At 39.6% G+C, this 27,020-nt stretch overlaps 1 protein-coding gene across 3 annotated transcripts in view; it reads left to right on the top strand.

The window, feature by feature from the left end:
• Pign (phosphatidylinositol glycan anchor biosynthesis class N) overlaps positions 1 to 27,020 on the top strand; it is a 122,331-nt gene that overhangs the window by 89,050 nt on the left and 6,261 nt on the right. For 2 of the 3 annotated variants that reach the window (XM_057770079.1, XM_057770080.1), the window contains 7 exons: positions 760 to 862; positions 2,399 to 2,485; positions 6,731 to 6,786; positions 7,191 to 7,266; positions 9,490 to 9,563; positions 11,594 to 11,636; positions 13,436 to 13,488. In XM_057770079.1, the coding sequence (XP_057626062.1) occupies positions 760 to 862; positions 2,399 to 2,485; positions 6,731 to 6,786; positions 7,191 to 7,266; positions 9,490 to 9,563; positions 11,594 to 11,636; positions 13,436 to 13,488 (492 nt within the window). Of the gene's footprint in view, positions 1 to 759; positions 863 to 2,398; positions 2,486 to 6,730; positions 6,787 to 7,190; positions 7,267 to 9,489; positions 9,564 to 11,593; positions 11,637 to 13,435; positions 13,489 to 13,897; positions 14,073 to 27,020 lie in introns of those variants that run through there. The other variant, XM_057770081.1, reaches the window with a different exon arrangement.

Genomic DNA, 27,020 nt, shown 5'->3' with positions numbered 1-27,020 from the left:
ACTCTTCTTAACTCTGTGTTTTTATGTTGACAAACATGGTAAGTACATATGGCATCTCATTTTTGTTTTGATTTCCATATCAGTTATTGATATAGCCAGACATATTTTCATGCGTTTGTTGACCCTTTTATTTTCTTGTTAGGGTTTTGTATTCCTGTATCAAACTTACCTTTTAGGAAGCTGGGGATATTTGTCTTACCCTGATACATATATTAGTGTTTGTACCTCCCAAGTTATCTTTTTACCTTTGTCTTAGCGTTTTCTTTTTTTTTTAATAAATAACTGTTACTTTCTTTATGAATGGTTTTTAAATATTTCCACTATTTTAAACATGTATCTCAAAATTTAATTAAGTTCAAAACAAGATACTGTTAAAGTTGAAATTTAAATGTATGTTTCTCTACTTTTGTCTGGAGAACTTAAAAGATTTTGAGTATTACTTCAATTATTTTTAAGGTTTATTTCATTTTTATTTCATGTATATGACTGTTTTGCTTTTACATTTATGCACTGTGTATGTACCTGGTACCTATAGAGACCAGAAGAGAGGAACAGATCCTTTAGATCTGGTGTTACAGTCTATGGTAAGCCACGATGTGGAACCAAACCTGGGTCTTCTTTAAGAGCAACAATTGCCCTTAACTGCTGAGCCATCTCTCCAGCCGCCATCACAATTATCTTAAGAATGAGTTCCGGCTCTGATTTCCAGCCTTCTCTGTAAATGTTTTCATCTCTGTGCTCTCACTTCCTGCCTCTTAGGTATGAAGCTCTCTTTCCGTTAGTGTTGTCCTGCTTGATGTTTGTCTGGATACACATGGAACAAGAGACCCTACAACAGCCTGGCGTTTCCTGTAAACAGAAGGTAGCCATCCAAACAACTGTTGCTCTGTTTTAAAACATTCTCTGTGCTATGAGAATGTTACACTGTTATTTCGTCAAAAATTCTTTCTGCGTAGAAATCTAGCAGTTTAAAAACTTAGCAAATTTTACTTGCATTGATAATTAAGGTCAACAATTAATACATAAAGGAAATTTTCATTTATAACAAAATACGATTGTACAGTTTTTGTATGACATGTATGTGTTGGGTTTTTCTTGGAAAATTATTAAGAATCTGATGAACAAAATATCAATAGGGCAAGCAACACATCTCGTGGATAAAAGTGCCTGATAGTTGGCTAGCACACTTGGTGATCTGAGGTAAGTGGGAGAAGTAGAGAGCCGGTGTCTGCACAGGCATGCTGTGGCATGTGTACTGCGTATCTGCCTCCCAGCACATGCTCACACACCTGGTTCACCTCCAGGTTTCCCTTCTGATGGTTCACTCGATCACACGGTGATCTTTAAGTGCCCATTGTTGCTTCTCTAGCCATCATAATCCAAGGTGCTTATTCTGTCGTCTTAGTGATGTTGGCCTCCGACCGTATCTTTGACAGTTTGCACACTATGCTGTGCCTAGAACTGGACAAAAGTCAACTACTTTTAAAGGGGTTGTCCTCCTGAGGAGTTAGAAGGTTATGTGATGTCTCTCACCTGTGCTAGAACTAAGGTGACTCAGACATTGGTGACGCACTGCTCAGTTTACTGAGGTCGGATGAAGAAAGACTGAGCGCTTCTGTGCCCCTCCGCCCTTACCTAGCTCCAGCTGCCTCCCTAGAGGTGTTCATTCAGAACAACTTGTCAGTACAGAAGCAGTTGTGCTGGTGTGTACGTGTGAAAACCAGTGTAAAGAGTGAAGAATTACCCTTGGCGGTATTTCAGGAGAGGGAATCACTGCATCGCTCTCAAACCCCACTTTTAACGGAAAGCAAGGCTGTTTGTGTTTAGAAAGGAAGGTTGCAGCCTGCCAGTACTTGCTGCTTATTTATATAGAGTATGGCAATGGGAGGCTTCTCCTTAAACTCTCTTTTGACTTCATTTCCAGGGTTGGGAACCTAAGCAAGAGTGTCTCCACTTATTTAATGGTGTGACTTTCCCTTTTATCAAAGACAAAAGTATTTTTATAAGGAAAAATAATAATTTATCCGCAAATAGAATTAGCAGGACAAGTAAGAGAATAAATGTTTACTTTGTGAAATATTTTTAATATTATATAACTGACCTAAGAAGATAATAAAACTAATAACTGAGGTTTCTGAATAGCAGTTTGAGGGGGTAGAAAGGAGACCAAGTCTTACTTCGATGATTTGATGACACTACAAGTCCACTTAGCATGTTCTTAGCATGCTTTCTTTCCAGTGAATTCTATTAAGATGTCATTAAACTATTTCACTGTTGTGGGGTTTTTGTATTTATTTTTTGTGTAGGTATGGTATAAATTCTTAGCCATTGTTAATTTGTCTGTAAGTTTGTAAGCTAAATACTATTCTTTATTAATGTATTTCTTCCGGCCTCCCAGCTTGGCAGCATTCAGTTCACCTGTAACACTGATATAGCTCAACTTCGACTGCTCAATCCGGATGACATTCGCAGGGCCTTTTTCCTTGTATCCTTTGTTGGGACCTGTAACATCTGCCATCCCCATTTTAGTAGAGGAAGATGCTGTAGAAGGTGTTTGTTTTTACTTAATAGTGCTGTTTCAATTAGAGGCCAGGTAACTCTCCTCAGCTCAGGTTTACTCACGTACATAGCTCTCATAATCATTTGCAGAGGACAGATGGTAGGCTTTGAGGTCAGGGATAGAGTGCTTGCTTAGCCAAGCCCTAGTAGGGCAAACAAACAAATACTTTTTTAGCTATAGAAGAATGATGTTGCAAATGTGTGTGTTCTACCGCTCAGTCTCTTAGCAGTTAAGATTTTATCACGTATGCATATTTTCCTTAAGAATAAAACTAAAGCAGAATTCTTTCAACTCTCAGCTCCTGTTTAATTTCTCCTGCCCTAGAGGAAACTATTATGAGTTTGTATCTTGTGTGCTTTACCTGAGGCTTGTTAGGTCAACTCCCGACTCACTGATAGGCTTTGGATTCAATCAGAGGTGATCCCATGGAATTACTGAGTGTCACACACTTGAAAGATGGCACAGTGAAGCCTCAGTTCAGGAAGACCAACTGGCCAGTTCCAAGAAAATCATAGCGAGTTATTCCTTTAAAAAATTTAGCAAAATTTTGAGCTTTTCTGAGGTAAAATTAATAAAACCGATAAAAGTGGAAGGTGCATAGTTTGATGCTTCGCCTTACACAGCAAAATGATCACACAGAATATTAACATCCTCATCTACTTTCCTCTTGCCTTTCCTTCCCCTTCACATTTTTCTGCCCATCCTTCCTCTTTCCCTCCTGCCTTCCCTCCCTCTTCTTGTGAGAATAATTAAGATCGTCTGTCCTAGCAGGCTTCAACACAATACAGTTTCTGTATTACCATACTGAACCTTAGCTGTCCAGGCCTTACTTGTCATAGATAATTGAAAGTTTTGTTCTGTGATCAGATCTTTTTGGCCCCTCTTCTTAGTCCTTCTCACTACCAGTCTGCTATTTTTATGGCTGTATGTTTTATTTTCTCCATTTTTTCAAATCACTGTTCTCCTTTTCTCCCTTTGCCTGATCTTGAACCGTAGTTTTCCAGTCTCGCTCTGCAGCCTGCTTCCCATGTCTAATGTGACAGCTTTTTCCCCTAGTACTGTCAGACACCTCTGGCACCCACTTTTCTACTCTGACCTCTCCTGACCTTGAGAGCCCTCTATCCATCAGTTTCCTGGAAATCAGCAGATACCTGTGTGAACTGAGTAACAACTGATGATGGGTGCTCTTACCCAAAGTAGCTCCCTAGACATCCTCCTGCCTCTGACACAGACTACTGAACCAGATCCCTAGACATTTTCCTGCCTCTGACACGGGCTACTGAACCAGATCCCTAGACATCATCCTGCCTCTGACACGGACTACTGAACCAGATCCCTAGACATCCTCCTGCCTCTGACACAGACTACTGAACCAGATCCCTAGACATCCTCCTGACTCTGACACGGGCTACTGAATCAGATCCCTAGACATCCTCCTACCTCTGACACGGGCTACTGAACCAGATCCCTAGACATCCTCCTGCCTTTGTCTTCCTCTGCTTGTATATCACAAATCACATGGATTTTCATTATGCCACTTACCTGAGCTATTTGTGTCCTACATTATTTCCCCCAAAATTTAAAGTTCAAGTTTTTATTAGCATGCTGCTTATATTCCTTCCTTCATTTTCCCTGTGTTTTTCAATTACTCATTAGCTTTTACCACATTTACCTACTATTTCATGATGTAATTTATTTTCCCACTATGTCTACCAATTTTACCAGCATATTTAAATGACTTTAAGACAATTTTATTCACATGTATGTTCTTAGTACCTACTTCTGTTTAAGACAGAGGACAGACAATAGCTACCAGTTGGTTCAGAGAATGGCTGCAGGATACCTTTACATCTCAGCTGATCAATGTGGATGCTGCCTTTTCCCTAGACATTGTCCTCATTTCCCTGTGGGGTCTTTGTACCAAGTCACTGTGCAAATGTGTGATGAGAAAGAGCTCATTTTAACAAAGACTTTGTTTAAGCCAGGCATTATTTTCAGTGTTTTACTAGTCATAAGTCCTGGGCATCAACAAGATTGATACCTAAACAAATCAAAGTTCAGGAAATGGAGCCAGCAAGATGGTTCTGCAGGTAAAAGCATTCATCGTGTGAGTGTGAGTTAGTTTTTGTCAACTCGGAACAAACTAGAGCAATGGCCTCCATCAGACTGGCCTGTGGTCAAGCCTGTCAGACATTGTGGGAGGGCCCAGTCCACTCTGGTGGCGTTGCCTGGCTGGCAGTCCTGGTTGTATAAGGAAAGCTGGCTGAGCAGTCCATAGTCAGCAAGTGGCTGAGTAGTCCATGGTCAGCAAGTCGTAAGCAGCGTTTCTTTATGATCTCCGCCTCAATTCCTGCCTCCAGGTTTCTGCCTTAGCTTCCTACAATGATGGACTATGATCTAAATTTGTAAAACAAACAAATCCTTTCCTCACTAAGCTGCTTTTGGCCTGTGTTTATCACAGCAACAGAAAGTAGCTAATACACCATGTAAGCCTGATGACCAGAATATAGTTCTCAGAACCCACTATGGAAGGGGAGAATCTACTCCTTAAAGTTGTCCTTTAACTTCCACACATGCACATGAACACGCGCCCCCCCCCCGACATGCAACAACAATAATAATAATAATAAATCAATAAGGATTAAAAATGTTCAACATTATCTATTAGTTGAATTGTTCTAAAGTATATTTTGTTATTTTGTTTCTTTTTGAGCTTTTTCAGAACCTATTATGAGTTTTATATGTAAAGGGCCCATGATAAGAATATGTAAATAAAACCATCTTGTAGCTGAAAATGTCTGATGCTCTAGGCCTGCATCCTTTTTAACAGTATAAGCAACAGGCACAGACAGTTCATCCTGTTGATGCTTGAGAAGAAGAAAGTGGCCTTCTCAGGAGTCATAGCAGCTCCGTTACACCTAATGGTTTTCAGACCTCTGTAATGCATTCACCAGGAATGCACACAACCATCCCTTTCAAACAATTCATGATGATTAAACTGATAAAAAAGAAAATTGCTTTTGTGGGAGAATTGCCTTTTATTTTCATAAATGAAAAAGAGAGCGCACCAAACACCAGGTACAGAAGCTATGGCTTAATGAGAAAGGAAAATTGGCTTGAACTTGTGTCCTTCCCTCCATTCTAGGGACTGTCTTTGTTACATGATTTGACCCAAACTCATCAAGAAGACGCTTGATGTGGATGTAGAGTTGGAAATCTTTCATTTTTTTCTATTTATTTATTTATTTATTAGAAATTTCCACCTCCTCCCATCCTCCCATTTCCCTCCCACTCCCCCCACTCCTGCTCCCCCTCCCTCTCCAGTCCTAAGAGAAGTCAGGGTTCCCTGCCCTGTGGGAAGTCCAAGGCCCCCCCTCCATCCAGGTCTAGGAAGGTGTGCATCCAAACAGACTAGGCTCCCAAAAAGCCAGAACATGCAGTAGAATCAAAACCCGGTGTCATTATCATTGGCTTCTCAGTCAGCCCTCATTGTCAGCCACATTCAGAGTCCTGTTTGATCACATGCTCGTTCAGTCCCAGTCCAGCTGGCCTTGGTAAGCTCCCATTAGGATGTTCCGCCCCACCCCGGGATGGCACCCACTCACTGGTCTGGATGGTTCTCCTCAGCACAGGGACAGGGACTCCTGGAGGTCCAAGGACCCCCTCGGACAAAAGGGCGACTGCGGGGAGGTGAGGGTCTTGTGGAACAAAGAAGCTCCTGCAGCAGGAGCTGAAGGTGCCCTGCACTCCCTTCCGGCAGGGCAGGTGCACACTCACCCCTCTAGGTGGGTAGCCTCAGTGCAGGAGTAGGAATTGTTCCTGGGCCAAGGACCTCGCAGACAATAAGGCAGGCTTGGGGGAGGCAGGGTTGTGTGGAACAAAGAAGCCCCTGCAGCAGGAGTTGAAGGGGCCCTGTGCTCCTTTCCTGGACCGTCTGCCCTGACCCGGGATGGCACTTACTCACTGGTCTGGATGGTTGTCCTCAGCACAGGGCTAGGGACTCCTGGAGGTCCAAGGACCCCACAGACAAAAGCAAAATCTTTCATTTGTAAACCAAGATTAGTCACTACTTGCAAGATTCTCTTGACAATTAAACAAGAATAAATGATTTGGAAAGGAAGAAATGTTATGAATTCTGATTTATTTATGCATTTCCTTAACTGTGTGTAGGTTTTCTTTTTAGTGACTGCATTTTTTGGAACTGGAAATATAGCTTCTATTAATAGGTAAATTTTTACATTTATTTAGTTTGTGTGTATGTGTGTGTGTGTGTGTGTGTGTGTGTGTGTGTACGTACGCGCGAGCCCCTTTGGGCCAAAAGAGTATCAGATATCCTGGAACTGGAGTCACAGGCTGTTGTGAGCCACCCGATGCCTTGGGTCCTTTAGAAAAGTAACAGCTGCTGAACCATCTGTCCAGTCATTTTACCTTGTTTTTATATTCAATAATATAGTATATTGGAATATAATATGATAATAATGGGGATTAGCATATAGATCTATTTTGTTTATTCTAGTGGGACTCTAGTAAAAGGCAATTTCAGAGAACTACTGAGCATTCTTTTAAAAGAATATTCTTTTAAAGTTAAAGTATGAATTCTAAAATCTTTCTTTCCTTTATCATTGTCTAGCTTTGACCTTGCCTCTGTGTATTGCTTTCTGACTGTGTTTAGTCCTTTCATGATGGGAGCTCTCATGATGTGGAAGGTTGGTTTTCTGATTTTATTACTTTCATTAAATGGTTTAAAGATGTTGATATTAAGGTTGTGCATCATGTTGCATTAAGATTGTAAAGTCACTGTAGCAGAGGTACCCTGTCAAACTTGTGTTGGTTGAGGCGACCCTGGACCCCTGTTTCCAGATAGCATTGATCTCTGCTTTATTCTTAAGACTATTTGACTATAAAAGAATAAGGATTCTGTTAGCTCAAGAAAATCGTATCCGAATTAAAGACTGTAGGAGAACTATGATCAAAACTGTGTCTTGAAGGTGAGGAAGCTTCCTGACTCCATGGTCTCCAACCACAGGACAGCTACTGTGCTATCATTTTTCCCATGTACCTAGAATTGATCGGTCCTTTTAACAAATGTCTCATTGAGTATTCTGTTTATTTAGTGTGTCAGGTACTGAGTGCTAACAGTATAAAAGTATTACATGTTCAGGTTTCTAGAGATAAGGATTCTGGTAGAATATTAGTTGCTTTTCTGTTGCTGTAATAAAATACCCTGATAAAAAGCAAGTTAGGGAAGACAGGGTTTGTTCAGGCTTACAGTTCCAGAGGGGATTTGGTTCATCATGACAAAGATGGCATAGAAGCAGAAACATAAATCCAGTCTTGCGGTTAGGAAGCAGAGAGATCACATTTCATCTGCACACAGGAAACAGGGAGAACACGAAGTGGGAGCCAGGCTATAAGTTCTCAGAGCCTGCTTTCAGCGATGTACTTCTTTCTATAGGACTTGACCACCTAAAGGTTCATAACCTTCCAAATAGTGCTGCCAGCTGAGACGAAATGCTCAAATACATGGGTCTGTGGGGGAGCATTTCTCATTCAAACCATCATAGTTGTTATACTTACCTGTTTACTAAACTTCTCTTCTGTAGCACTTGGTACATCTTATGTAGTTAGTATATATTTCTTTAAATATTCAGATACAGGAATAATAACGGTTGAAGGTGTATATTCTCTTGGCTGGAGCTTTTGTACTGAACCAGATACGCTGATTGTTTTTACTACAGTAATAGAAATGTAATTTGAGAACTGATAAGAAGTCCCAGTCTCTATTCTCTATTGACTTGTTTTAAAATATATTAGGGTTCCCTTAATTATCATCTACATTTTTAGTGAATTTTCGCTTAGCCTGAGGACTATGATACTAATTAAACATAAAAATCAAATTTAATTAGTAGATCTTTAATTTCTGTCATAATTCAGTAAGCTGTAGCAACACAACGCACTTGACAACTGGTGTTAGCTGATGAGTACTGTGGTGAACGCCCTCCTGAACTCTGTTGTGTTCATATGTCCTTTGGAGAAGAATCTTCTAAGTCTTGAACATCATTTCTTTACCATATACCATCCGCAGCTTATGAAATACAGACTTAGTCTTTTGAGAGATATGGGAAGAGTAGGAGATATATATGATTGCATTTCATTGTTTGCCTGTATGAAGTTCTCAAAGAATGAAAAAAGTTTAAAACTTGGTTATTGTAAATTCAAACTCCACACATATTAATAATATTGGGGGTTGCATATCAGATATCCTGCATGACAGATATTTCGTTATGATTTACAGCAGTAGCAAAATTACAGTTATGAAGTAACAATTAAATAATTTTATGGTTGGAGTTCCCATACCATAAGGAACTGTATTAAAGGGCCGCAACATTAGGAAGGCTAAGAACGACTGGTCTAGATGATGAACTTTCAATTACTATAAAATCTTATGTTTTCTGTATATGTTTTCATGTAAGTTTATAATCGTAAGTAAAGTAACATTTTTAAACTCAGAAGAGCAGTAATAAAATAGATGAGTCGTGTTCACGTGCTGTAGTCATCTAGTGATAAGCAGGTCCACTGATCTGTGTATCATATCAGCAGGCTGCATAGCTGACTAGCTTTAGGCACACGCTGTCACATGCTCTTTGGAACACGAACATTGTCACGAATCAGTAGAATATGTCAAGTAGGGCAAAATTGTAGATAGAAGATTTTAATTTGGAATACACATTAATGTTTGCTGTTATTCTTGGTGTATTATTGTTGTTTTTAAATTATTGTTCACCGTCCCATGTGACAGTTTCACGCTTTCTCTCATATCTAAGTTATTTGAGAGATTGGAAGTCATTCTGTAAGCAGAAGTAGTATTTGCATCAAACGTATTTCAGGGACTTGTTACCAATGACATCATTTGTTGTTCTTGGACACAGATTTTAATTCCCTTTGTTCTTGTGATGTGTGCTTTTGAAGCAGTTCAGATAACTACCCAGCTGTCATCAAAGGGGTAAGAAAAATGCTTAAGAAGTCCTGGGTTTCCCCATTGTTTATAAATGAAGATATGTCATGTGATTGCTATTAAAAGTGTGTAACAAAATTTGTTTATTTTAAAATTCAGAAGTTTTCTATTTTTAGATTTCAGTTGTCATTAGAGGAAATTGACTAATTAGGGCCTTTAGCAGACAAATACTCTGTCTCTGCAGTAAAACATTAGAATCTTATTCAAGCTACTGAAGATTCTCTCTAGAAAACCATAAATTTAAATGCTGTAATTATTTGTTTGTTAAAGGTATAATGGCTCCTACAAAAAATGAAGGGCTACTGTTACAATTTCTTTTGGCTTATATCTTAAAAACATATTAAACACATTTGTTCACATTATTTCTTTTTTTTTTATTTTTTTCACATTATTTCATTTATATGGGTTCACATTAACTTTACTGTATATCAATAATTTGCAAAAATATACATTGAGAAATGTGTGAGAAGGATTCTGAGTTTTGAGATATTTCTCGAGCAGTTAGTCTTCAGCATTCAAGATTGTGAAAGAGAAGTTGTTAACCAAGTATTTACTTTTTTAACCCATAAAATTACCTCATCAGCACAGAGACTCTCTGAAAAGACTTATAAATAGCACTTTTATAAGTGAATCAAGCTGGCACAGTCCATACTAAAAGGATGAATGATATTAACATAAATTTGCATGTTTCCTTGATGAGCCTAAGGTAGAACTCAGTTTAGCTTTCTAGTATGTATACATCATAATTCTTTTCAAGATTTCCTTCTACTGTTTAGGAATAGTGAAAATCGTATTTCTGGTTCAAAAGAAAATAATATTTCCGGATATTTACATGAGTTTAATAGTGAAGACATGTGCTCCTTACCATCAGTAAAGCCTGTTGAGTAACAGCGTGTGCTTCCCTGCCTCTCTGCTAGCAGACAAAGTTTCAGGAGGAATTTTAATTAAACTTTGTATGAGAACAGTGGGCAATGAGATAAAAGCAGAAATCTGACTGACATGTGTGACTATATACACGTATTTGTGTGCCTGTGTGTGGTAATTCTGTCTCGAGACTAATGCAACGAAGTTCCAAGAGGCAGAGGTAGCAATATCAAAGGCTTAAGAACACAGAACAAAACAAAACAAAAATTTCTCTTTTGACCCTTAAGCCATTGAAAGACTTGACATTTTTTTCCCTGTGTCAGAAGTTCCTTGTGTTTAATATGCCATCCATTCAACTCAGTGATTCCATTTTCCTATTGACAGGTAGACCTGAATCTCTCAATCTTTCTGTCTCTCTCTCTCTGTCTCTCTGTTTCTCTCTCTCTGCCTCTCTCTCTGTCTCTCTCTCTCTGTCTCTCTCTCTCTCTGTCTCTGTCTCTCTCTGTCTCTCTCTCTGTGTCTCTCTCTCTGTCTCCCTCTCTGTCTGTCTGTCTGTCTGTCTGTCTGTCTGTCTCTCTCTCTGTCTCTCTCTCTCTGTCTCTCTCTCTCTCTCTCTCCCCCCTAACCCATCATGGAAGCCAGGCTACACCTTTCCTCGTTGCTTATTTTCTCCTTGACTCTTGTTCATGCCTTGCCCTCCTGTCTCTGTCTTCACAGAGGCATTTTGTTTCTGTTGTTAAAATCTTAGAATTTTTAAGTCTGGGGCATAAAAAAAGAGGACTTTGTTTACATTCTGGTTGTTTTTTATACCCACACCACCAAGACTTAAGTTGAATGTAGCGCACCAAGGTGAAGGTTCTACCTGCATATTTTCTTACCCACTCCATAAAATATGTATTAGGCAAAGTAAGGTAGAAAAGCCATACTAGCATTATTTTATTTTATATGACTTAAAACGAACTTTTCTGGTTGTCATTTATGTGTCTTGCTCCTTAGTCTCCGTAACTGAACTCATCACAAAACCTTGTACATTTTGGATAGTGGTCTCGCTTTTATCTTCCTCAGTTATCGGAGGACACTGTTCACAGTTGGGTTCTAACGAATTTGAAAGGTGTGCCTATTACATTATGTGTATTTTTTCCTTTATTTTTCAGCCTTTTCCTCATTGTTCTCGTCATATCAGACATCATGGCTTTGGTAAGGCACTTACTTGCATCAGTATGTCAGCTCCTGAAACCAAGTTTGTTTCTGTTTAATTGGGAGAAATCTGAATACATTTCTGTACATGAAATCTATATACTGAGTTTTAAGTCATGGCAGTTTGCACATATTACTTTTCATATTGCTAATGAAACTTTTTAAGCTGTCAAATTCTTTTCTTATTACTTGATTTATTCAGACTGTTATTTTATACTTGCTCTTCCAGGCTGTTCTCTTCCTTTGTGTGTGAAATGAGCCTTTCATAGATTAACAGAAGAAGCCAGCTTCTGATTCACTCATTTAAATACTGACTTCTGGTTCTCCAAGGTTAAAAAAGAGAAAACAGGAGTGAAGAAAGGAAAAATGAAATACAGTTTTATCAACTGGGGAATGTTATCAGTTAATAGCTATAATCAGTGGATTCTAAGAACTCTTAGATAATCTCCTATATTGTTCCTATACCCACAGTTAGGTTTGATAATTCTCTAGCAGCCGTCACGGAACTCGATGAATCCTGTTACATTCTCAGTTCTGGTTTGTGACAGTGGGATCATACAAATAAGTCACCCAAAGGAATTTCTGTTGAGTAGAATGAAGAGTTCTCCTTCCAGTGGAGTGCGAGCAGCTTTATCCCACAGCACAGTGACAGTACACACGGAACATTGCCAGCCTAGGCTTTCCTTTCCTTTTTAGTGGGTATGGACTGATCATTAATCTCCAGTTCTTTCAGGAGGAGAGACCATACCATGTGGCCCAAAGTCCCCCTCATAAATCATATTATTAGACTGGTAACCAGTGCCACTGGCAAAGTGCTTCGTTAGCCATTCCAAGGCCTAGAAGCCACCTCCCAGTAGCTGAGAGCCATGCCTCTTTTAAGGTATGATTCATACCTGACTATATATCTGCTAAGTAATTTCTCAAATCTGATTGCTGGCTCCTTGATTTAGATGAGAACATTTTTTGTGTTTTGTTCAACTCAATATCTAGTATATTTCTCAAATTGATCACACATAATGTTAGAACAAAATCAGTATCCACAAAATGACAAATAGGCAAGAATAGATGAGAATTAAATGATTCTGGTTGAGTTTGTGTGAAGAATCAGGTCACTCAGTTTAAGTCGCCAAACTGTTTCTGATCCAGTTTTTTTTACTGGCTTAATTTTATATCCTTCCTTCCTTGTTTTCCTTAAACCAGCATCACTTTGAGTCTATGAACTTGATCTGGGTGGGCCCTTGGTGTTTAGTAGATTATTCCCTTTGTCCAAAAACAACTTCCTCATTGCCTCTCCGATTATGTCTTTATCTGATTCTTGCTTTTCACTTAGATTTCACCTTCCTCTGTTCTGTATCTCTCAATGCACGCACACAAGCATTTACACACCTAATAATGTGAATCATCATGAGATGATGTGTCTTGTGAGGAGATTATTTCTAGACTCTGGCAGTGACTATTATTAATTCATAGTAGACAGCATCACTAAATGTTTGTTGACCAGATGCTGTGACTTCAGTTGAATCTTGGGCATTTTTAATATTTTTATTGGAGTTGGGTGGTTTTATTTCTTATTATTCACAAACATCATTTTGTATTCATTTTATTGAATCTTAATTCCATTTGTGGCATTTGGGCTATTGCTTATTTTAATACAAACAGAAGTAGCAGTTAAGGGTATTCTTGTAGATTCTGGGTAGAAAATGATGTGTCAAATACTCACCCCTAAAACAACTTTGTTTATAGATTGAGATTAAATAGTCTTTCTTTTTAATGGAGTCATATTGTATTATCTTTTACAGCATTTTTTCTTCTTGGTCAAGGATTCTGGCAGCTGGCTTGATATTGGAACCAGGTATTGTATATAGTCTCACTATATGGGTGCCGGTCTGACTTCAGAAAACTACAGGAAGTAGCATAGATTTTTTTTTTTTTTTTTTTAGTAGCATAGATTTTAAGGCTCTGAGATGAGACACCTTGGCAGGTATTTTCATGGGGAGCTGTGGGAGACAAGGAAGGATGTTTAGTCTGTAGAGAACTGGGCAGCAGAAAGATATGACAGACCCATGAATCTGTATTCTCAAAGTAATTCTCAGATGTCCTCATGTGCTCTTATAACCTCACAATCACTTAAGACTGCACTGTGAACTTTATGTGTTGGTCGAGATTTCATGTCATCACTATCTACCTTGTAGAAGCTCTATGGGACCCTACAGCACACTGTCGTTTAAAGCATAATCTGAGCAAGTTTCCTCTCTTTCTAGTGATCTGTTCAAGTTCTTCTTCCTGAGAAAAAGAAAGCAAAGTTGATCTTCTCCCCTTTCTACCCTTCAAAATGAGACAGAATATGCTTTTATAAACCATTTTATTTCATTTAGTTAATATTTAGTCACACTTTGAGCTTCTGGGAATTTGTGTGGTTTTATGTAAGACAGTGCATTAGACATTTCTCTCAAAGCTCCGGGCTTGTATCTGCTTTTCCAGATACATTGGATGCCCTCAGACCTGGGATCTGATGTGAATCTACATAGTTATCTGGGCTTAATGGCAGCTTCTAATGCATATGTGAGCAACACTAATTGAGCTTAGTGGGTCATGAAATGAAAGGCAATTTGGATTTAGGAGAGAGATGGGGAGAAGAGAAGATTAGAAGGAGGGAAATGTGGATATATATGATCATATTTCATTGTATACAAATAAGAAAAGATCAAAAAAGTCTGGCATAGTAACATATGTCTATAATCCCAACAATGGGGAGGCAGAGCATGAAGATCCCTGGGACTTGTTGTACAGCTAATCTTATGGAATCCATATGTTCCAGGTTCTGTGTGAGACTCTGTCTGAAAAAGTACAGTGGAGAACAATAAAAACATTCAGAACCAGCCTCTGACCTCTGCACATACACATATATACACACATACCCACATGTACATGAACATGTGCATATGCATACCACATACACAGAGACAGTCACGAGGAGGGGAGATACACATAGCTCTATGGCATGCACTAAATTTCTAGGTATTTATCTAAGAGAAGGAAAAATGTACACAGAATGATTGATTTGTATAGGAATTTTTATAGCAACTTCATTCATACCAAACTGTGTTTGTGAGCACATGAATGGATAAATAGATCCTGCTGCATCTAAACAGTAGACAGCTACTTACCAGTGAATATAAATGAATGACAGCTTTATAGACAGTTCTTAGAACTGCAGTGAACGAAAGTATCAAGGTAGGTATGGGTATACAGGGTGTTGTTTTCACTTATATAAAATTCCCATCCATAGCTCTAGAAAGCTATTCAATAGTTGTGGAGGTCTGAGGAATGTAGGATTGGCACAGAAGAGCAAGTGGGAGCTTCTGTGGGGATGGACATCTTCATCTTGACAAAGGTGATGGTCACCTGGGTGTGCCATTTGTCAAAACTCAGCTCACTGGGCACTTAAAATTGTCCTTTTTTTTTTTTTTTAATATGGAACCCTACCTCAAAGTCAACTGATAAAGAAAAACAGCTAAGATGTCTATCTGAAATGGAGATGGGCATGACATAATATAAGTTAAATCTCATTGATGGTCAAGAAACAGAAGCATGATGATGCTAATTCATGCTAGGGAGCTCACTGCCTTCCAGAAGATCTACAGAGAGAACTGGAGCTGCTATTAGAAGTGAGAACGAAGGAATGAGATCTTTGCTGTCCGCTGGGCTTTCTCTTGTTCTGCTTCCTGCTACTCATTTACTGCTGGAAATGAAACAGAGTGCTTAGCTGGCAAGGAAGCAAGGGTCTGTGTCTGCACCACTCTTTGAAGCTTGATTAGAAAGGGAAGAGGATATAGGTGCAGCATTTGCACGGGGATACCTTGTTGTAATAAGAGCGGCGGGCTAAGTTCCTGGCACCCGGCCGCCCGCACAGTTAGCTTTATACCCGAAATAATTACATGGAAACTGTATTCTTTTAAACACTACCTGGCCCATTAGTTCCAGCCTCTTATTGGCTAGCCCTTACATATTGATCTAACCCATTTTTAATATTCTGTGTAGCACCATGAGCTGGTGGCTTACCAAGGAGGATCTTAACCTGCGTCTATCTGGAGTGAGAGAATCATGGCGACTCCCTGACTCGACTTCTTTCTCCCAGCATTCTGTTCTGTTTACTCCACCCACCTAAGGGTTGGCCTATCAAATGGGCCTAGGCAGTTTCTTTATTAATCAATGAAAGCAACAGATTAGAAAGAAATCATTCCCACATCATTTCATTTACGTCGCTACAATACCTTCACACCTCTATGTTAGGAGATTGTGTTTTCGTTTTATATAGTAAGGGATGTGAGCAATACTATAGTCGAAAGGAGTGAACATCCCTGAGTTCATCCAATCCGATCATCCCATTAGAGGAAGTTTCTGAAGGCAGTTTGAGGAGTCCAAGTGGTGTGCAGAGATATGCCCATAACTCTATAGGATTGTGCATTGCATTTCACACCCCATCTACCCAAAGGTGGTCATTTGGAATGTGGATCCTCAAAGGCAGTATAATGACTGTTCAGAAACCGGGAGTCTAGCACAGACCAAGTAAAAACAACAAAACACTCACACTTGAGTAGAAAGTCCAGGACATCAGTCAGAGGATTGCACTGAGTCACACTTCACCAAAATAGTACTTGTATTATGCTCTGTTATTTGCACTATCTCCCTAAAGGTTATTTCAGGTATTTTTCATCCTAACACAGAGAAGTATTACCTTACCCAGCAGATGTATTTGCTTTCTCCAGCTGACACTGCCGCCCTTGGGAAGTTTCAATTGATTCATGTTACAGGGCCCATAAGTAGTTGAGCTTAGTGGTAGCCCTTCACTGGTTGAGACTCGGGATTTCTCACTGCCCCCTCTCTGTCTGGTGTTGTAATAGGGGCAGCGGGGCTGCGTCTCCGGCACCCGGCCGCCCGCATGGCTAGCTTATGCCCCGAAATAATTACATGGAAACTGTATTCTTTTAAACACTGCTTGGCCCATTAGCTCCAGCCTCTTACTGGCTAACTCTTACATATTGATCTAACCCATTTCTAATATTCTGTGTTGCACCACGAGCTGGCTTACCAGGAAAGATCTTAACCTGCGTCTGTCTGGAGTGGGAGAATCATGGCGACTCCTTGAATCTGCTTCTTTCTCCCAGCATTCTGTTCTGTCTACTCCACCCACCTAAGGGTTGGCCTATCAAATGGGCCTAAGCAGTTTCTTTATTAATTAACCAATGAAAGCAACAGATTAATACAAGACCCACCTCCATCAGTCTGGACTTAGAGAATTTTCCAGAGGGTGTGTTGTATAACAAGATAAACCTTTTTTACTAAACCAAAGTAAACAAAAATAGGACTTTGAGTAGCTGTGGTGGCCAACCCAGCTACTCCAAAGTTAACTTGTGAAGACCTGTGATGTGAAGATGCAGCTCTAGCATCAGTTTCCCCAAACCTGGGGGGAGTGGAAGGAGGCTGCAGATGCTAGCTCCATGTTAGGACACGTTGTCGCGTGTACAAAGCTTGCTTCACGCCCCAGAGCTCTTTGGGAAAAGGGGCTTTGTGCCTAATGCTGTTTGTAATTTACAGAAGGATCATTCACTGTGGGGTTTTGAATTATATAAATTAGGGGTTTAGATAGGAGAGAACAGCATATCTAGATCATGTAGTGATGCTTGTTTTAGTCTGGAGAAACCTCTGTACTGATTTCCTTAATGACTATATTAAATTATATTTTAATTAACAGTATATAGAGAAGACTTTTCCATCATATCCTTGTATTTATTATTTATTTATTTATTTATTTATTTTTATTCTTTTTTAATTAAAATTTCCAACTGCTCCCCGTTTCCCATTTCCCTCCCCCTCCTCCCACACATTGCCCCCTCCCCCCACTCCCCTCCCCCATCCCCACTCCTCTTCTCCTCCCCCCAGTCCATTCCCCCTCCCTCTCGATACTGAAGAGCAGTCCAAATTCCCTGCCCTACAGGAAGACCAAGGTCCTCCCACTTCCATCCAGGCCCAGGAAGGTGAACATCCAAACAGGCTAAGCTCCCACAAAGCCAGTTCATGTATTAGGATCGAAACCTAGTGCCATTGCCCTTGGCTTCTCATCAGCCTTCATTGTCCGCCATGTTATTTATTTATTTATTTATTTATTTATTTATTTATGTCTTCTCCATGAAAACTGTTCTGACTAGGAGAGAATCTCAGTGTCGTTTTGATTGGCATCTCCCTAATGGCCAGTGTTGCTGAGCAATTACCACAGATTATTCTTTTGAGGTGGCATTGCAGTTCACTTGCCTATTTGCTGATTGCATTACTTGTTCTTTTGGTGTTGTTCGCTGATTTCTTTTTGTGTTCTGGACATTAATACTTAACTGGCAGAAAAGATAGTGAGAATTTTCTCCCACTCTGTAGGCGTTCTCTTTATTCTCTTCTTTCCTTTGCTTTGCAGAAGCTTTTGAATTTGCTGCAAGCCTATTTGTTCATTTTTGCATAATATTTCCTGAGCTCTGCGGTCCTATTTAGGAGTCCTTCTCTCTGCCTAAAGCCAGCATTTTCTGTTGATAATGTCAGAGTTCCATGTCTTGCATAAAGTCTTTGACCCATTTGGAGTTAACTTTTATCCAGAATAAGAGAGAGATTTAGTTTAAGTCTTCTGCATAAGGATATCTGGTTCCATTTGTTTAATGACTGTCAGTCAAAACATGGTCCAATGGAGTCCTGAGAGGGAACTGAGTGCTTTTGAGAAAACTCCAAGACAACAAGACAATAGTCTTGTAACCTTAGTTTCTATAAAAACAGAATCTAGCCAAGTGGTGGTGGCACATGCCTTAATCCCAGCACTCAGGAGGCAGAGGCAGGCAGATCTTTGTGAGTTTAAGGCTATCCTGGTAGGACAGCAAGAGCTGTTACACAGAGAGATACTATCTGGGTGGGGCGGGGGACACAGAATTGTTCTTGGAATATATTTTCTTTTTCATTATTTTTTATTTTTATTGAGATCGACATTTTTCTCTCCTCCCTTCTCTACCTCTCCCCTCCCCTTCAACCCTCTCCCAACGTCCCCCTGCTCCCAATTTACTCAGAAGATCTTGTCTTTTTCTATTTCCCATGTAGATTAGATCTTTTGTTCTCATTCCCTCATCTTCCAACTGTCCCCTTTCCTTTTATTGTAGGATAATTTACATATCATAATATTCATCAACTTAAAGCTTTAAGTTAAATGACTGATATAAATAATTTATCAACTTTTTAGAGTTCTACAACTGATGAGGATATAGTTTCTTTAAACATTTGTATCATTGTGACATCCCCTTGAGGCTGCTGATACAGTCTTCTCTCTTCCATAAACATTCCCAGACAATGATAGTCTGCTTCTGTCTTCATGGGTTTATATTAGGTTTAGATGTTTCTATAAGCAGAATAATAAAATGTTGTTATATCTGAATTCTTCCACTTTGTTTATTTTTGCATTCTTTTATACTGTTACCTGTACCAATACTTTGTTCTTTTCTTTGCTGAAGAGTATTCCACTATGCTAACATACCATGTTCTGTTTGTCTTTCATAGAACATCCTTGTTATAGGAACATCATAGTCCTCATACGTTTTTTGTTTTGTTCTTAATATACTTGTCTCCCAATCTATTTGCCTGGTTGCCTTTAGAACTAGGTCAAGTTGAGCTTCCTCAGATTCTATCCTTAAGGCCCAGTGCTGGGCAATTTGTACTCCCTCCCTCGCTCAGCTTGTCTCTGACAACAAAAGAGAGTCCCTGGCCTGGGCAGCACACATTTTACAGCAGGAAGAAGTTGTATCCAATATATCTAGCTTACTGGGTTTAAGGTTTCAATTTTGTTAAAAGATACAGGTTTTTAAATGTCCTGTAAGGATGCAGAAACCATGTGTACTTGAGGATGTCCACATTAACTGTGAAGTCAGCCTTTAAGTTCTGTGGCTAATGCCTGGAAATTATAAGAACAAATAATGTATCAGAAACGTATCACAAAAAACACCAGAAGCATTAGAAAGTTTCTTAACATTTTATGATTCGGTGAAAAATGCCGTTCAAAATGATGTCATACATTCCTTTATTCTTAATATGCAAATACATACAGGGCTTTTAAAAGTAAATTTAGTAGAGAGTGAGTTTAGAGAATAGAGAGTTGGTAACATATATGGCCAGATGGTAGTGAGGAATTAGGAATTTATCCCAAATTCAAGGGAAAATGGTGGACTACTGGGTAATTTGTTTTACTCCAAGTTTTTTTTTTAAATATTTATTTATTTATTTATTTATTTATTTATTTATTTATTTATTGTGTATACAATATTCTGTCTGTGTGTATGCTCGAAGGCCAGAAGAGGGCACCAGACCCCATTACAGATGGTTGTGAGCCATCATGTGGTTACTGGGAATTGAACTCAGGACCTTTGGAAGAGCAGGCAGTGCTCTTAATCTCTGAGCCATCTCTCCAGCCCCCTACTCCAAGTTTTTGACTCACACACAATAGAGGATATACTCTAGGTCAAGAGCAGGAATATAGTTAGGAAGCTGTTATGGAGTTCAGAGAACACAGAACACTAACACTAGTTGTAGCATTTGTTGTCCAGTCTCGGAACTGTTCCCACGCAGAGGGATCAGTATGTATGTCACCTGGCTTGTATTCTTTCTAGCTTCATTTCTTTATGTCTATAGCCAAGATTTTCAGTATGTCTCCCCTAATCAAACATGATCTTTTGTTTTCTGTGGATTCACTTCCCCCCAAAGTAATATATTTACTGAATTCCATTTTAAAGTTAAGACACCCCTAAAGTATCTAGACTGGTTTAACTCAGCAGTCCCTTTTACAATCCATTGTCTCTCAGCAACTGTCATCCACTCATCAGTATTCAAAAAATTCAAAATCAACACAACACCATACAGTATCCAGACTCCCTCCCTATTTCCCATCTTTATGTGGCTTTTTTCCTTTAATTACTTCACTCTTTCTTTAAAGACTTTATTATTTTTAAACTGTTTATTTTTTTCCTATGACTATACCTGTTTTCTTAAGTACCTATATACATTTTTAAACACATTGTAACCTGTTTAGAGTTTTTTCCATTTGGATCTGACTTTACTATGTTTATTTCTGGCTTTATATGACCTTTTGAGCCAAACCTTAAGCTGCTGGGTAGTTTTGCCTGGCATCTAGCTCCGCCCTGCTTTGCTCTGTGAAAACCAAACTTTACATCCCATGAACCTGACAAAGAGCTGCCCCAGATCTAGGAAGCTGGAGCCTGCGTTGTGGCAGGCACTTTTATTTAGCTTGCCATTTTTTTTTTTACTTAGCCTGCCTGCTGTTAAGTGTTCTGCTGTATAGCAGAAACTCCTCAAGAAGCCATATCCTTTTTTTTGTTTTCTGAGAGTTTTTCTTTTGTTCCCCTGCCCCCAGATTTTCGAGGTCCTGTGTGGAAATATGGACCCCACATTGGAATGCAAATGTAGCAGGCTTTCTTCTGAACCGCCAACCAGCTCCCAAATCATGGCACAGAGACTTATTATTAATTATGACTGCTTGGACTTAGCTTTTGTGTGTCCCACTAGCTTTTATAATTTAAGTTAATCTGTTTCTCTTCACCTGTGTTGTGCCTTGGGTCCTTTTATCTCCTGTGTGTTCTCCTTTCACCGCTTCATCAATATTTAGCTAATTGGTGCTGTCTGGCTGCCTGGCCCTGAGTATCTCCCTCTCTTTCTCCCTTATTCTCTCCTCTTCTTTCCTGATCCTAGATTCCTCCTCCTACTTACTCTCTTTGCCTGTTACTTTTGCCTTATCCCTCTACTGCCTAGCTATTGGCTGTTTAGCTTTTTATTAGACCAATCAGGTGCCTTAAGCAAGCAAGGTGAAACAGTAACACATCTTTGCATAATTAAAATAATATTCCACAACATAAACAAATGTAACACATAATCCAATTAAAAAAATGGAGTACAGACCTTAAACAGAGAACTCTCAACAGAGGAATCTAAAATGGCTGAAAGAAACTTAAGGAAATGTTCAACATCCTTAGTCATCAGAGAAACGCAAATCAAAACAGCTCTGAGATTCCATCTTACACTTGTAAGAATGGCCAAGATCAAAAACACTAATGACAACTTATGCTGGAGAGGTTGTGGGGAAAAGGGAACACTCCTGCATTTCTGGTGGGAATGCAAGCTGGTACAGCCCCTTTGGATGTCAGTGTGGCAATTTCTCAGAAAATTAGGAAACAACCTTCCTCAAGACCCAGCTATACCACTTTTTTGGGTATATATATCTAAAGGATGCTCAATTGTGCCACAAGGACATGTGCTCAGCTATGTTCATAGCAGCATTGTTTGTCATAGCCAGAACCTGGAAACAACCTAAATGCCCCTTGACCAAAGAATGGATAAGGAAGATGTGGTACATTTACACAATGAAGTACTACACAGCAGAAAAAAAAAATGACATCTTGAATTTTGCAGGAAAATGGATAGAGCTAGAAACATTTTGTTTGAGGTATCCCAAACACAGAAAGGCAATTATCACATGTCCTCACTCATAAGTGGTTTTTAAACATAAAGCAAAGATAACCAGCCTACAAATCACAATCCCAGAGAACTTAGACAACAATGAGGACACTAAGAGAGACTTACATAGATCTAATCTACATGGCAAGTAGAAAAAGACAAGATCTCCTGAGTAAATTGGGAGCATGGGGACCTTGGGGGAGGGTTGAAGGAGGGAGAGGAGAGGCAGGAAGGGAATCAGAGAAAAATGTAGAGCTCAATAAAAATCAATTAAAACAAAACAAAAAAGACCAGTGTATCACAGAGTTCTATAATTAACTGTAAAATGCTGTTGGTTGAGGTGTTGTTGACTTCTGTATCCTTGTTCACTACATTGTGCTCTCCCTGCAAATACTGAGAAAATGATGTCTTTGTTCCCTGGTGTTAATATAGCCATTCTTTTGTTAGTGTTTACATGATATACAGCTTGGGCACTGCTAATTTTCAGATCAAGAATGTTCCAAAATCTAAACATTTTGAGCACTAGCATCGTGGAAAATTCCATATCTGGCAACATAGATTTTGATTGCAATCAAAACAGGCACACTGAAAATACTGTGGAAAAGTTATCTCCAAGCTGTGTGTATATACAGCAAGTAAATTCTGTGCTTAGAATTGGATACTTGCCTTAAGATAGCTCATTTTATTTATACAAGGGACATGGCCTGTATCCTCTCCATCTTGCTACTTTTCTCCTGCTTTTATCATTGTAATTGCAGTGTCTTAGGAATAGCATGTTTAGTAAGTTCATATTGCCTCTCTCAACCATATATTTAGATTATCTTTAATGTGATTAACAACAGCTATGGCTTTAGTTTGTGTTATTTTTTGCTGCTGTTCTGTCCTGTGTTTTATTTGAACATTTTCTACTATTCCATTTATATTGGACACATATTTAGCACATATTTAGCTTCTGCCATCAACTCAACACAGCTGGGAAGAAGGATCCTCAATTGAGGAATTGTGTCTATTGAATTAATCTGAAAGCATGCTATTGGGGCAGTTTAATTGCTAGTTTGTATAGGAAGTACAGCCAACTGTGGGCGGTGCCTTCTGTAGGTGGGTAGACTTGGGTTTGTTAAGAAAGCTGAGCAAGCCAGTAAGCAGCATTTCTCCATGACTCTGATCTAGTACCTGCCCCTTGATGATGGACTTAAGTTTTAAGCTGAAATAAACCCTTCTTTCCTTGGGTTGGTTTTGGTCAGCTACTAGTCAGGGTTCTCTAGAAGAATAGCACCAGTAAGATGAATACATATGTCCATCCGTTAAGGCAGTCAAGACAGTTCTTCATCAAGGCTCCTTGTTCAGGTGATTCTGATCGGTGACTAGTTGACATTAATATCAACTGTAATGATCACAGTAATGGAGAAGCAAACTAGGACTGCAAGCCTAGTGTACTCATTCATACTTGTGCCTACAAAGGTCATCTTTCACAGTTATAGTTCATTACTTGTTCATTTTCATTACATCTGCAGAGCCTCCTTCAGACATCCTTAGTGTAGGTCTGAGGCCTTAAATTCTTCCTTTCATTTGTTTGTTTATTTTTGTCTTTTGTCACCTGAGGCTATCTGGATTTTCTTTCCATCAAGAGAAAGGGTTATTTTCATTGAATTTTGGGTGTGTTTTCTTTCTTCCCAACATCATTTGATAATGGTGTGCCTGTCAGACTTCTAAGTTTTCTGATGAGGTGTGCTTTTATTCATATAGTTTTTCCCATACTGACAAGGTGTTATTTCTCTCAGCTGCTTTCAAATTCTGTTTGTTTCCGAACGTTTACTGTGAGCCTGTGTGAATTTCTTTGAGTTTATACTGCATCAAGTCAGCTCACTTCTGCAGTCCTTAGATAAATAAATAGCTTTGGCAGCAGCAGAACTTCACAGCTACTTTTCCTGTGAGTATTTGTTTCTTTCTCTTTTTTTCCTGCTGCAACTCCAAAGACATAAATGTTAGATCTTGTATCATAGTTTTCTGGTCTTTGAGGAATGCTCTTTGTTGTGTGTTTATGTTCAAAGTGAGTTTATACTTTTTATGTCTTTTATCCTTATGTTTGCTGTTGTTTATTTGTTTTTGCTTTTTTTTTTTTTTTACTTCTCCTCCAGTCCCACTATTGAGCCCATCTGTTCAGTTTCTATGTTGGATAGTTTTTCTTTTGGGTCTAAAATTTTAATCAGTTCTTTATGGCTTCCTTTCTGAGAATATCTCTTTCCAGGCCTTTCCTAGAATCCTTGAGCTGCTCCTCCTTCCCCTTTCACACTGCTCTGACACCATGGGGTGAGAGGCACAGGGAGGATGAATAGCACTGAGTGCCCATTACAGACGGGTGAGACTGGAAGTCTAGGTATCCAGCTTTCCCTTTGCTGGGACAGATAGGTGTGTGGCTTCCAGTCTTTGTGTAGTATCTGAGAAAGCAGAATGGCTAGTATACAACTGTTGTCTGTCTTCTCTGGCTGCCTTTTACCTTGTGTGTCCCTTGACTAGAGAAAGGTCTTGTTAACTGATTTTTTTTAATATGGGGGAGTTTTGCCTGTGCCTGTTGCAGGTCTGCTACCTGCTTCTTTCTTACAATTCAGGTTGGGTTCATTTGAGACAAAGGAAATCCAGGAACTCAGCTGTGGTATTCATTCTGCTGCCCCTTTCCTGACACTCAGAACTAACTTGTGCTCACTTGTATATTATGTCCAGAGTTTTTAGTCTTACTTAGCAGAGGGAATGGGAAAGTGTTATGGTTTAAATAAATCGCTGCAGTTCCTCGAGGGGCACAGCAGCAGGTCACGAGGGCCAGCAGGTCCCAGCTGGGGAGCCGCACAGTGGGTGTGAGATAGAGATGGGTAGGCATGCCATGCAGGGGAAAGGAGAAGGGGGAAGAACAGAAAGAGAAAGACAGAGAGGGAGGGACGAGGGAGGGGAGAGAAACAGAGAAGGAGAGGGGAGACAGGAGAGGAGCCACGGCTGCAGCTACCTCTTTTGGTGGGGGGGGGGGGGGGGGAGAAGAATTCCAAGCTGGAAATGGAAGGAAGATCTGCTTGCCTTGCTGGATGGGGGAGGGAGTGGGCAAAGCTTGTCTCTTAAAGGGACAGAACAGACCATTATAATAAAAGTAGTATTTTTTATAATATAAATGTGGGAGGTTAGGCACAACAGGTTAAAGGAATTGGGATGGTGGATTCTAAAGACTGCTTCCTGTTTATTTGTGGGCATCATCTTAGTGGGGTACTTGAGAAAGCTGAGTGCTAGTCACATCCTGGGGTAGCTGATGTTTCTTTGCTCCTGTCCAGTTTGTGGTCTGGCAATGTCTGGTGTCTCTTACACCTGTTTAAGGTATTGGCAGAACAGTGGACAAAGTTAAATTTAGGAAAAACATGTTTTAGGTCCAGGAAATTGAGAGGGGTGTATCTGACTGTTTAAGATGGATCCTTCGACTCCCTGGAACTCATAAGAACTTTGGGGTTTATAAAAGCATAAGTTTTAAACAGCAGCATATTTATATCAAAATTACTGTGCCAGATATTTTTGCATAATGAAAAGTATGTTTAAGACAATGAAAGGCAGTATGAGAGAGAATATCTTACTGAAATTTGTTTGTTAAGACTGTCCTTTTAAATTACAAAACCTTTCAGCTGTCAAACTGCATCAGAATCTTTGAGAAGGATAAAATTGTACTTGAGTTATTGATTAAGAAATGACAAATAACTTACTTCGCTGGCACTTAGAGCTACTCCTCAGGATCCTCCATGGTTGCTGGGAGTCATGTTTGCCTTTTGCTGTTGAGCACAGGACTGCCAGGCTCCAGAAGACCCTGTGGGCTAAGAAATCTGTAGGAAGACAAGCCTGCCTTGACCTGAGCAACTAGGCTGTCGATTCAAGCAATTCTGTCCACATCTGGAGATCTTCAGTTTAGATGAAAGTCAGTTTCGTCTGGTGGTTAGTGCTTGGCAGTTGAAACAAATTGCAGATGGATGTTGTTTTGTGCCCATTTGTCTTCTGTCTTCTTGGGAGGAAGTAGAGTGCTGCTGCAGGAGTTAACCTGTATCTTTTGGTTATGAAAAGTCTTTTAATAATTAAATATTTAAATGCCATATCCCCCAGCTCTCTGAACAATTGAGGGCTGTTTATCAGGTATAACTGCAGTATAGAATCTGCCTGGAGAGCTGGGTCCAAGCTTAACTCTATTGGCTCTCAACAGGTAAACCAGGGTTGAATTAAGAGATTTAAAAGTACATACCGATTTAAAGCATGAGACTTATTGCTTTGTAGTCTGGAATGAGGTACAATGAATAGACAGTTATAACATTTACAGTAAACACAGGTGTGTTTAAGTTACATGGATGCGCATGCACACACACATAGATACACACACACACACACACACACAGAGTGAACAGGAACTGGGTAAAGTGGATGTTTCGGTGGGCCCTACCAAAGGCATGCTACTGGACAAACACACATGCAAGAGTCCCTAATGGGGAAATAAGCAGGGAATACCTCAGTAAAGATGGCAGGACTTGGTCACCTGACCTGGCTCTCAGTTAAGGTGGCAGTGAAGTCACTTGACATCAGTTAAGATGGCAGTAAGGTCACCTGACCTCAGTCAAAATGGCAGTAGTCACATGTTGTATGGAAAAGCCATAATTTTTTGAGCTGCAGGGGTTTTAAACATAATAACAAGAGAGAGCTAGAGGTGTGATCTGCCTCATTGCCTAATGGCAGGGATAGTTTGAGAAAAAGCAGAGCCAGCGGGAAACTGGCACAGAATTTACAGGTGATAGTTTGAAGGTTTATACCATAGCTGAAAACGTGAAA

Source organism: Chionomys nivalis, chromosome 5 (assembly GCF_950005125.1).
Source record: "Chionomys nivalis chromosome 5, mChiNiv1.1, whole genome shotgun sequence".
In the NCBI taxonomy this organism is placed as follows: domain Eukaryota; kingdom Metazoa; phylum Chordata; class Mammalia; order Rodentia; family Cricetidae; genus Chionomys; species Chionomys nivalis.
The sequence above is the reverse complement of the archived record's forward strand: the minus strand, read 5'-3'. Positions and strand labels throughout refer to the sequence as shown.